The sequence below is a fragment of the Hemiscyllium ocellatum genome, chromosome 7 (assembly GCF_020745735.1).
Source record: "Hemiscyllium ocellatum isolate sHemOce1 chromosome 7, sHemOce1.pat.X.cur, whole genome shotgun sequence".
NCBI classification, from domain to species: Eukaryota; Metazoa; Chordata; class Chondrichthyes; order Orectolobiformes; family Hemiscylliidae; genus Hemiscyllium; species Hemiscyllium ocellatum.
The window spans coordinates 24,588,899-24,601,349 of NC_083407.1; the positions used below are offsets into that span (position 1 = coordinate 24,588,899).

Consider the following 12,451-nt stretch of genomic DNA (forward strand, 5'->3'; position numbering starts at 1 on the left):
AATTGAAATAATTTTTGCTGCAAACGTTTCGTTCCCTGGCTAGGGAACATCATCAGTGCTATTGGAGCCTCCTGTGAAGCGCTGCTTTGATGTTTCTTCCGGTATACCAGAATACCGGAAGAAACATCAAAGCAGCGCTTCACAGGAGGCTCCAATAGCACTGATGATGTTCCCTAGCCAGGGAACGAAACGTTTGCAGCAAATACTTCCAGCTCGGCGAACAGAACCACAACAACGGACACCCGAGCTACAAATCTTCAACCAGACTTTAAATTGAAATAAGTTGAAAGGGGCCATATACAAACTTACTTAAATTTATAATTCACAAATGCCATGGGTTTGGAACAATCAATTTATACTGGATTCCAATAATAATTTGTGGGTAAGTTGAATAGGCCATTAATTAGTCAAACACTCAAGCAATTGGACGCATATCTGTATAACAAGAGTATCTAAGGACAAAGAGATCTCTTTAAATCCTTCATGGATTATCTCTTAGCAACCAATTTTAATCTCAGTTGTTTCATCAGTTGAATATCAAGATTTGAGCCCAGATGTGATAAAGACTAATTAAAAAATAATAATATGGCCTAATTAGACTATAACATACGGAGGAATCTTTCAGGGATACATCCATCTCTAGACAAAATAGAATCAACTCAAATTATCCATTAGGACTGCAGTTCTTATAATTAACGTTCAATCTTTTGTTTCCTTGTGACTAGGTTACATTTGCACCTAATCACTTCAAAGAACAATTTTGCTAAAAAGCTATCATTCACCTGTGGTAGGTTTTCAGAGGCTTCCGCTGCTTCTCCAAGTTTTTTTGCAGGATTATCTCTGGGGGGGGGGGGGGGGGGGGGGGGGGGGGGGAGAGAAAAAAAAAAGCACAAATCTGGTAACAAAATTAGATCACTGTATAACGAAGGGATCTTGGTTACATTTCAAGTCTCGTTAGCCTGAACTTAATTTGAAAATAATTAAATCAAATTTTGCTTTTGAGGCACAGGGTTATGGGATGGAAAATAAAAGCTGTTTTTCCAAATGCAAAGAATGAGGCTCAAGTCAAACCAGAACACATCTGAAATGGCCTAATTCATTATAATTCTGCCCAAATAAGTCATTTCCTTTTCTGCTCTTTTGGTGCTACTTTGTCAGGATGATGGATCAAAACCTTGAAGTATTTTAAACATTTTAAAATTTCATTCCAAAATACATTTGGTAAACAAAGAGGACTGAAACAGGCAACCAAAAAATAATGCAGATGCAAATTCAGTATGGTCAGACAAAGTCCTGTTTGTTGTGCATGTCACATCTATAAAAAGTGTCAGGAAAGCAGAGATGCAGCTGCAAGAGACAATGAACTGACTATCTTCCTTCTTGCATTTTGCCCTTCCAGAAATATTTTAAAAACTGGTGTTAAAAAGCAGACAGCAACTCTGGTGTGCTCTAGCACACAGACACTCTTATGTGCTGGCCTGGGTCTGAGCACCACTATATTGTGAAGGTCTCAACTGAATAACAATCAATTGTTTTACGTCAGTACTGCACGTAAACTAACTCTTTCACTCTTAGTGCCATCCGCTAACCAAAAGGAAACAGGGGGGATAAAAAAGTAAAATCACACTAACAGACAAAAATCCCAAATACTTTCCACAACTATGTTCTACTACACAGACGTCACTAATAATCCAGAGGTGATGTATATATCTGTACATCTTAACTTTTATGGACTTAAATGTTTCTAATTTATGTGTGAGACACATTAATTCTTCTCACAATTATTATAAATCTATAATAAATCAATTATAATAAATCAATTTTAGTTAAATGAAGAAAGCCTGTCTAACAGAGGGAACATGATGATAAAGAGCAAATTCACCTTTCCACACTTGGGGGGTTCAATAATTTGGGGACCTTGCCTGAAGTCTGGGCTTAACATGACAGTTTAAAAAAGGTTTCAAAGAGCCATTGAACTCAAAACTGTAATTGTGTTTCTCTCTGCTCAGATAGAATCATACAGATGTATAGCACAGAAACAGACCCCTTCGCCCAACTCGTCCATGCTGACCAGATATCCTAAATTAATCTAGTCCCATTTGCTAGCACTTGGCTCATATCCTCTAAACCCTTCTTATTCACATACCCATCCAGATGCTTTTTGAAATGCTGTAATTATACCAGTCTCCACCACTTCCTCTGGCAGTTCATTCCACACAAGCACCACCTTCTGCGTGAAAAATCTGCCCCTTTTTCCCCCCCTCACCATAAATCAACACCCACTTGTTCTGGTCTCTCCAGCCCAGAGAAAAGACCTTGTCTGTCCATTTACCCTTTCCATGCCCCTCATGATTTTATAAACCTCTAAGGTCACCCCTCAGCATCCGACATTCGAGGGAAAACAATCCTAGTCTATTCAGCCTCTCCCTAAAGCTTAAATCTTCCAACTCTGGCAACATTCTTGTAAATCTTTTCTTAACCCTTCCAAGTTTCACAACATCCAAAAGGAGGGAGACTAGAATTGTACACAGTATGCCAAAAGTGGCCTAACCAATGTTCTGTACAGCCACAACATGACCTCCCAACTCAAATGCTCAGGCCAATAAAGGAAAGCAAACCAAACGCCTTCTTCATTATCCTACCTACTTGTGACTCCACTCTTAACCTGCACTCAAGGTCTCTTTGTTCAGCAACATACTGCCAAGACATTGTATTTCTCCAACACTTTTTCAGTTCCCTTGCACCTACAGTACTTTGCATTTGTTTATTAAGCTCACTATTCCTTCATGCAAAATGAGGTGAAGGAAAAAGGAAAAAATACACAATGAGGCAGTGAGCACATAGGCACCTTGAAATCTGTATTATTCCCAAAATCTCCAAATTATCACCAAACCAAGCTCCATGTTCAAGATGCAAGTAGACAGGAACCTCGATCATCTGAACGAAATGGGCAAGATAACTGCACGGATAACTGATTATTTGGATAATCGATTTTACCTTAAACAAGGGAAGCCACACTGATCCAACAGTGTGCTCTACCAGAGAGTTTGATTAAATATCTAATTTTAATGTACTGAGCACGAAAGGTCACAGATTTCACACAATGTACAAAATAAAGCAATAACACAAGAAAACTTTTTTTAAAAATGCAGTAGTTAGCATTTGGCAAAGAGTGGTGAAGACTGCATTAATCAAGGTCCCAAGCAGCTTCTACGATTGCAAGAGCATTTGTCAGTTTCTAGGAACTCAGTCTCGTGATAGAAAGACAGAAGCATGTCTCACGCATTAGTGTACGTTCTTGATTAAGTGCCGGGAATACTGTAAACATTTATTTTTTATATAGGGCTGTATAACAATCCTTACCTAAAAAGTATCCCATCGGTGATGCTTGAGCTGCTTGTGTTTTTGTCAGTGTTTTTGCATGTTCTTCAGTAGAGATAAATCAAATACACTTACTTCTTTGATGCAATGTTTTTGCGGGACACTGAAATTCGGATAATTGATATTTGGCTAAGCGAGGTGCCTCTATAGCCAGTTTAGATCAAATATTAAAAGAAAACCAAACTGCTGGAGATACTCCGAAGTTGAATTTGTGGGCATTTGGATTGTGATGACATAACGGTAAGGTCACTGAACCAGCAATCCAGAACCCCAAGCAATATTCTGGAGGACTTAGACTCAAATCACCATGAGTGAAATCCAGGTTTTTAGTAAATTTAGAATAGGAAAACTAGCCTAATGACAGTCATATAACCAGTGTCAATGGCTGTTAAAACACAGATGGCTCACTAATGTCCTGTAGGAACAAAATCTGTCATCCTAATTTGGTCTGGCCTACATGTGACTCCAGATCCATAATAATGTAAAATCGACTCAACTGCCCTCTGGGATGAATAAATGCTGGCCCAGCTAGTGATGCTCACATCACTATTAAAATGAGGTAATTAAAGTAAACCATAAACCAGTTGATTGAATGATTTTGAATCATAGAATTCCTACGATGCAGAGAGAGGCCATAAAGCCCATCGAGTCTACACTGATCCTCCAAAGAGCTCCCAACCAGACCCACGGCACCATCTTGTCTCCACGAACCTTCATTTACCATGGCTAATCCAAGTAGCTTGCATGTTCCTGGATACAATAGGGTAACTTAGCATGGTCAATCCACATGACCAGCACATTTTTGGAATTCGCCCTGTGTTTTGCTGGTGTTGCAAATTCTAATCTTGCATAAAAGAACAACTCTGGTGAGGCAAAGAATTCTGAAAATTCTGCTAGACTGTAAAGTAAATATTTATCAGTAAATCTAATATCAAAAATGCAGCCCTATCTAAGTCAGATTTCAGCAAATGGTCAAGTTTGCTAATTGCAGTAAGCTTTTTTTAAAATAACCCAAAAAAAAAAGAGCTGCTGAGAGTTGCTTCAAATTGCGATATGTATTTTCAAGCTGGGTTACTCAAAATAGAACAGTATTATACAATTCAGATGCCATACAGACAGAACAAATAGTGCTTGGGTGTTAAAGCATTTTATTAGCGTGCAAACTAAATGAGCTTGTGGATACCAAGTGAAATGATTTACTTACAAATTGTCCTCCTGAGATTGTGTATACTGGGAAAACAAATGAGAATCCTGAGATGCATCCAAATTATTGTACATGGCAGGAAGGTCAGTCCTGTTTTGGAGAAAATGAATGTTAAAATGGAGAAGCCCTTCAAAATGCTTATTTTGGCATTCAAATGTTGAATGTGTTACAAGTGAAGGTAAATCATTAAAATTAAAGTAATTTTACAATTATCTGATCTGCAGAAGTGAATAGATACTGTTCCAACATTTTCACAAAATAATGTATAAAAGCCTGATTTTTTTTAAACTAGCAATCAAATTGCATTCTTAAAATAAACATTTATAAATAATGGTAAAACACAAACAGTTTTCATGCACAAATAAAGAGACAGCCATTCTTGTTCTGATAATGCTAGGCTGAATAAGAACTCAGATACAGCTACAGACACAAGAGGGCAACACACTGTCTCACCTCATTCCCACACAAACAGCTTGTCTACAAGTCTAAAGAGGGTGAAGATCTGATATACACTGGATCAGTTTTTCTTTCCATAGCCCATGAGAAATAAGCAGATAATGACTTTCTTCCTTCAACCTACCTCTTTGTCCATAACACCTCTTTCTGATGCTCTGTCAAAATCCGCTCCTTAGGTTCAGGTGGTATAAACACAAAATCTATTGATTTCTCCTCCTCCAGCAGTCGCTCTTGTCGTGGCATTTTGGGAGAAGAAAAATCTAGCTTCAACTAGAAAGGGGGAGAATGCGCAAGTAGTAAAAGGTAAAGAGGTTTGATTGGTCTCAGCCTTAGAGCTTACAAAAGAAGAGCAGTATCAACAAACTTGGTTTAAAAATATTTTCACTGCAAAATACCAAAACATAAAATTGGGCTTCCAAACATAAGTGTAAGCAATTACAGACAGACAGTCATACATCAATCATATCTACTGCATTGAGCAGCTCACCAATAGAAGCATTTTTGAAGAAATCTGCATTAGCTCTCCAAGATGATACTTCTCAGGAAAAAAAAAGCTGCAATCCCCTTGACTCATTTAAGTTACAAATACTCAATTTCTTTCTCCTCACAATCTTTGAAGCCATAACCTCAAACAACCATTTGAGTTTATCGTCCGATATACTCCAGACTCAATGTTCTATAAACACAACCTCATTCAAAATATTTGCACTCAACTTACTTTTGCTGGAGTTTGAGGCACACACTTTTCTTTCAGATCTTCAGCTCTAGCAAGCAATGACTCTCTTTTTCCAAATGAATTAACTTGCACACCACTGACTTTAGTGTCTAACTGGGAATGTTCAGACTGCGAGAAAGAATACATAAAGAGTAAACACATGCTGGAAATCGGAAATAAAAAAAGTGTGCTGGAGAAACACACAGGTCTGACAGCATTTGTGAAGAGAAAACAGAGCTAACATTTCAAGCCTAGTGACGTTTCAGCCTTCATGTGCAAAGGGTTACTGGATTTGAAAATGTTAATTGTGATTTCACTCTAAAGAGACTGCCAGACCAGTTGTTTTTCTCCAGCACATGCTTTGTCACATGAAAAAGTGCAACTGATGCAGCTGAACACTTATTTTCTGTAGGATATTTAAGTTAGCACGCATTCTCGACCTATGGCAAAGAATCAAAATAGCAGCATTAAAGCCAAAACATCATTTCATATTTCACACTGTCACTTTTATGTTGCTATTTTGATTCTTTGCCACTGCAAACTGAACGTCGAAGATGTCCCAAAAATGCTACAGCAATGCTATAACTGAAAAGTCACTTTGAAGACCATCAAATGTGGGGTGCCAGGTCTTGTCAATCCAAAGGATCTTGCTCGATAAAAAAAATGTTAAAAATCACAACACCAGGTTATAGTCCAACAGGTTTAATTGGAAGCACACTAACTTTCGGAGCGACGCTCCATCAGGTGATTGTGGAGGGCTCGATCATAACACAGAATTTATAGCAAAAATTTGCAGTGATGTAACTGAAATTATACATTGAAAAATTGATTGTCTGTTAAGCCTTTCATCTGTTAGAATACAGTGATAGTTTCACTTATTTCATGTGTACATCACAAAACCCTTCTTTTTAAAGTTGCATTCTCAGGTTAGCTGCCAACAATGGTGATAGCTAGACAATATGTTGAAGGTGTTAGCCCCCTGTGTTCTCTATGACCTGATGTTTAGATTGATTCTAATCTAATAAGTGAGATAACAGTGTTTTACATAAATTCCTGCAGTTTTTGAGTTCAGAGTTCTACATGAATGCATTCAGTTTTTGAGCAACGTGCAATGTAACTGTGCAATACAAGTTCACCACACAAAATGTGTGCGCGCATGCAGGTCTTTGTCTGTGTGTGTTTGTCTGTCTGGGGTGGGGGTTGTGAGTGTAAGAAAGTGTGTGTGTGTGTGTGTGTGTGTGTGTGTGTGTGTGTGTGGTGGGTGCAGAGTGTTTGCGAGAGGGTGCATATGTGAGTGTAGGAGTGTGTCTCTATAAGAGTGTGTGTGGGTGTCTGTGTGTATGTCAGAGTGTGTGTGTGTGTAATGCAATGGTGATCACCTGTAATGTGACATGAACCCAAGGTCCTGGTTGAGGCCCTCCCTATGGGTACCGAACTTAGCTATCAGCCTCTGCTCGGCCACTTTCCTCTGCTGCCTGTCCCGAAGTGCAATTAATCCGAGAATGCAACTTTAAAAAGAAGGGTTTTGTGATTTACACATGAAATAAGTGAAACTATCACTGTATTCTAACAGATGAAAGGCTTAACAGACAATCAATTTTTCAATGTATAATTTCAGTTACATCACACTGCAAATTTTTGCTATAAATTCTGTGTCACGATCGAGCCCTCCACAATCACCTGATGAAGGAGCGTCACTCCGAAAGCTAGTGTGCTTCCAATTAAACCTGTTGGACTATAACCTGGTGTTGTGTGATTTTTAACATTGTACACCCCAGTCCAACATCAGCATCTCCAAATCATAAAAAAAATGTATTAGTGAAGCAGCTTTGTTTTCACAACATCCAGCTGTAGAATGCAGTATTTTACTTTTTTATTGTAAAAAAAAAGTCAATTTCAAACTACCATGTTGACAATTAAAACTGGTATTCTAATCCAACAAAGGAAAAGTTTAAGCCATGCAAATGGGTTGAATGTGCAGAAGTATTAAATATTCTGCTCCAATATTTTTTGTGCTTTGTAGGATATAGACACATTAAGGGTGAACAATTTAGTATGCTGGCAGTTAGGAACGTTAATTTGCTTATGAAGTTAATAAAAATATTCTCAAAAACAAATGAAATACTGAAATCTTATAAAGATATACAAATCTTAAACTTAGAATAAGTATTTTGGATTTTAAAAAAAAATCAGACTATGCTGTTACAGCAGAAAGATAAACTGTGCTTAATAAATGTACCAAATCAGAATAAGGCCCACTTGACTCTTCTGTCAATTCCAAGGTCTCAAAACCAGGCAATATTATGGGTGTCTTCTGCTTGACCCGACTTAAGACTGACCTATAGTAAAGCAAAAACTTAATATGTCATATCATATACACTTTACAAATAACCCTGGAGACACAGTCCAAAGGATGAGGAGGAATATGTCTCTAAGAGAAATAAATTTACCAAAAGAATATCAATGAAAAAGAGTTAAAAATTAGAACATCTTTCAAAATTTCAAATAAAAACAGCAACTGCCTTTAACTAGATCGATGCAACAGGAAGAGCAAGATCCTGTCTTAAGTGATACTGCATTATTAGTTAATGAACACATAAAATTCTCAAAACTAAATGGAATTATCTTTGCACATCATATCTGACATGGGCTGGCATGACACACCCTATGCAATCCAACATGGCTTCAGACTGAGCTCACCCGCTCAACTAGTTTCCTTTCTTTCCCCCTCTTTTTTTTAAAAACACTGGCGTTTCTTTTCCCCTCCTCCTCTCTTCTTTCTTCTCCTGACCATGGACTCCCAGACTCGGACTAGGCAAACCCCAGTGGCCTAGTGTGGAGGTATCTAGGCACAGCACGGCCTCAGCGTGGACTTCCAATCTCAGGGAAATTCCTTGAATTGTGGTCCTACCGTGGCTATGCTGTAATGTTTGAACTTTAAACTCTTTTTATTTAAAACTGAGCAGGTGTTACTGTACTATAGTTACTGCAATGTTTAACTTTTAACTTTGTTCTTTCTACCTTGTTTTAAAATTCTGTACCTAGGTACTTTTACCCAAGATGGTGCCTTTTTAAAATCAAAAATCATCAGACATGGACATAATCGGGTTGTGCCAGCTTTTTTCCCCTCATCTCTAAATGTCCTCGAGACGATGGTGAGCTGCTTTAGCGAACAGCTGCAGTGCATGTGCTCTAGATAGATCCATAATGCCATTAAGGGCGGGAATTCCATGACTTTTGACCAGTGACAGTGAAGGAATGGCAAGGTATTTCCAAATTTGGATGGCGAGTGCCTTGGAGGGGAATTTGCAGGTGTTGTTCTTCTAGATAGATGTAGTTGTAGGTTTAGAAGCTGCTGTACAAGGATCTTTGGTGAAATGCTACAGCGCATCATGTAGATAGGACACACTGCTACCGAGTGCAGGTGGAAGGAGTAGGAGTAGAAGATTGTGGATATAGTGATAAACAAGTGGCCTGTTTTGCTCGAGATGGTGAAAGTGAGGACTGCAGATGCTGGAGATTACAGTTGAGTGTGGCGCTGGAAAAGCACAGCAGGTCAGGCAGCATCTGAGCATTCCTGATGAAGGGCTTTTGCCAAAAACATCTACTGCCCGCTCCTCGGATGCTGCCTGACCTGCTGTGCTTTTCCAGTACCACATTCTTGCTCTAGATGGGGTCCAGCTCTATAGTGTTTTGCTAGAGCTGCACTCATCTGACAAGTGGAGAGTATTATCACACAACTGACTTGACTCATGTTGTTGCTGGACAGGTTTTTTGAAGTCAGGTGGTGAGTTACTCGACAGTATTCCTAGCCTCCAACCTGCTCTTGCCTTTATTTGGCAAGTCAATTCAGGTTCTTGTCTGTGGCAACCCCAAGGATATTGATTGGTGAGAGATTCAATGATGGTAATGTCATTACGCTGAATGTCAAGGGACAGTGGATAGATTGGTTTTTTTTATTAGAGATGACTATGGCCTGGCATTTGTGTGACATGAATATCACTCGTCACCCCAAGCTGGATATAGCCCAGTTCGTGTTGCTTTTCAACATGCGCTGCTTTAATATCCAAGTTGTGAATGGTGCTGAATACTTTGCAATCAGCCAACATCACAATTTCTGACCTTACAATGGAGGGAAAACCACTGAAGGTAGTGATTGGGCCTAGGACAGTACCCTGAGAACTCTTCCAGAGACATCCTAGAGCTGAACTGACTGAACAACCACACACACCTTTCCACTTGCCTGGGATGCCTCCAGCCAAAAAGTTTGCCCCAACTCTTATGTTTTGCTGGAGCTCCTTGAAACCGCAAATCAGTCAAATATGGCCTTGGTCTACAGGTGCCACTATCATCACAGGAATTGTCCAGTGTTTGAACCAGGTCTGTAATAAGATCAGGAGTTGATTGTCCCTGGCAATTAGGTCAGTGAGCAGATTATTGCTGAGAAGTTGCTGTCTGATAGCATTGTTAATAGCTTCCATCACTACAAAGATGATTGAAAGTAGACTGATAGGGCAGTAACTGGCTTGGTTGGACTTGGCCTACCTTTTGCATACAGGACATACTTGCGCAATTTCTCCAATTGGAGGTAGATGCCAGCATCGTAGCTGTACCAGAACAGCCTGGCTAAGAGTGAGTCAAGTTCTGGAACACAAATCTTCAGAACTATTACTAAAGTACAGTCAGGGTTCATATACTTTGCAGCATCTCAGTGCCTCAAACTGTTTCTTGATATCATCATATTGATTGAATCAAATTGGCTGAAAACTGGCACCTACGATGCTGGAGACCTCTGGAGGAGGCAGAGATGAATCATCCATTCAAGCTTAAGGGCTTCAGGCTGAAGACTACTGCGAATGCTTCAGCCTCATCTTTTGTACTTATGAGTTGGGCTCTTGCATTATTGAGGATGGGTGCAGGAATGGAGCTTCCTCCTCCAGTGAGTTGTTTAATAGTCCACACTATCTATAACTGGATGTAACAGGACTGTAGAACTTAGAGTGGAACAGTTGGTTGTAGGATCATTTAGATTTGTCTATTTCTTCCTGCTTATGCTGTTTTGTAGTTTCATCAACTTAACCCCTTATTCTTAGGCATGCCCTCTTGCACTTATTGTATAGTCATTTTATAAGAACAAATAAGCTGAAATAGTACGTAATACAATGGAGGTCTGACCAATATCTTGAAGCACGTTAAAAATAACGTTTGACAAAGCTTGAACAAAATGGCTTTCAACTCAAAAGCAACTGATAAGGTTATATCCAAAAACATGTTTAAAACAAAGTCATGCTCACTTAATTTGCTGTGGATAGTGTAACAATGTACTTTTGGCAAACGTAGCATTCCAAAACTGTGCGGTCTGGTTCCTGATCTGCCGGTTCTTATGTAGGAAAGTGATACTGAGCAGAGATGACAGTTGTTCCAAGACGTCACTATCAAAGGACGATGTGTAACGGGATTGCAAGCAAAGGAGAATATCTGCATACAGTTTTTCCAACTACAGGAAACAAAGAATTTGACCATAAAACCAGTCAGACACTTGATATATTGAAGACTAGAATTTAAACAGGTCTGCCACTAGAAAGAAAATGTTAATCCACAATAAATTGTTTTTTTAAAAAAAATGGATCAGTTCAAACCAAAATACACAATGCTCATTATTAAAATGACTCCACTACTGCATTCTGGAACAGACAGCACATGCAGAAAAAAAATAGGAAGATCAGCCATTGTTTTATATTCTAGAGGAAACTTCTAATTTGGAACCACACAAGCAAATGGTCACATCTGGTTTCCCTAATGATAGCTAGCATGGCGATTTACACCAACGATGTAAACATTTTGTATCCTATTGTCACAGTAAAACAAAGTCAGGTGCAATTTGTCAATGCCATGTTAGGAATTAATTAAATTACTTAGTGTGGAAACAGGCCCTTCGGCCCAACAAGTCCACATCGACCCTCTGAAGAGCAACCCTGCTAGACCCATTCCCCTATATTCACCCCATTCACCTAACATCACAAGCAATTTAGCAAGGCCAATTCACCTCATCTGCACATTTTTGGACTATGGGAGGAAACTGGAGCACCCGGAGGAAACCCACACAGACATGGGGAGAATGTGAAAACTCCACACAGACTGAGGTGGGAAATGAACCCGGGTCTCTGGCGCCGTGAGGCAGCAGTGATAACCACTGTGCCGCCCAATCAGAAATCAGTTAATGTGTTAACAACCAACTGTTGTTCCACCTAGCTCTTTTTAAAGAGTAAGCATCCAAAGCCTAACAAGTTGAAAAATCTGCACAGTTCAGAAGGAACAAATGATAGCCAAGCAATTTATTACTTGGGAGAGCAACTGGAAGTGTCAATATGGAAAAAGGTAATTTTGAGAATCCTTTTGAAGAAGTTTCAGAAGTGGTGATGGGTGTCACAAAATGTAGGATACAGACCTCTGATGGGAGTTCAGGAAGATTGCTTCAATGTAACTGTCAATAGTGTGTATCCCCTAGTGAAATTGGCAAAATTACTGGTTCAACGTGACTTGACGAAAGAAAAAAATCGCAAAAGACAGACAGTACCTGAACCGATTATAAACACTCAGTGGTGAAGCAATTGGGTAAACCCCAAACTTCAAAATGTCAGAAAAATTAATATTACTTTTGGGGTTATGGTAAACCAAGTAATTCCATGCAATTT

At 39.1% G+C, this 12,451-nt stretch overlaps 1 protein-coding gene across 5 annotated transcripts in view; it reads right to left on the minus strand.

Annotated features, from left to right (window-relative positions):
• Positions 1 to 12,451, minus strand: part of rif1 (replication timing regulatory factor 1) — a 95,299-nt gene that overhangs the window by 18,675 nt on the left and 64,173 nt on the right. For all 5 annotated transcript variants that reach the window (XM_060827075.1, XM_060827078.1, XM_060827077.1 and 2 more), the window contains exons 24-29: positions 11,051 to 11,253; positions 7,996 to 8,095; positions 5,760 to 5,885; positions 5,166 to 5,311; positions 4,586 to 4,675; positions 783 to 840 (exon numbers count right to left, since the gene is read on the minus strand). In XM_060827075.1, the coding sequence (XP_060683058.1) occupies positions 783 to 840; positions 4,586 to 4,675; positions 5,166 to 5,311; positions 5,760 to 5,885; positions 7,996 to 8,095; positions 11,051 to 11,253 (723 nt within the window). The remainder of the gene's footprint in view (positions 1 to 782; positions 841 to 4,585; positions 4,676 to 5,165; positions 5,312 to 5,759; positions 5,886 to 7,995; positions 8,096 to 11,050; positions 11,254 to 12,451) is intronic.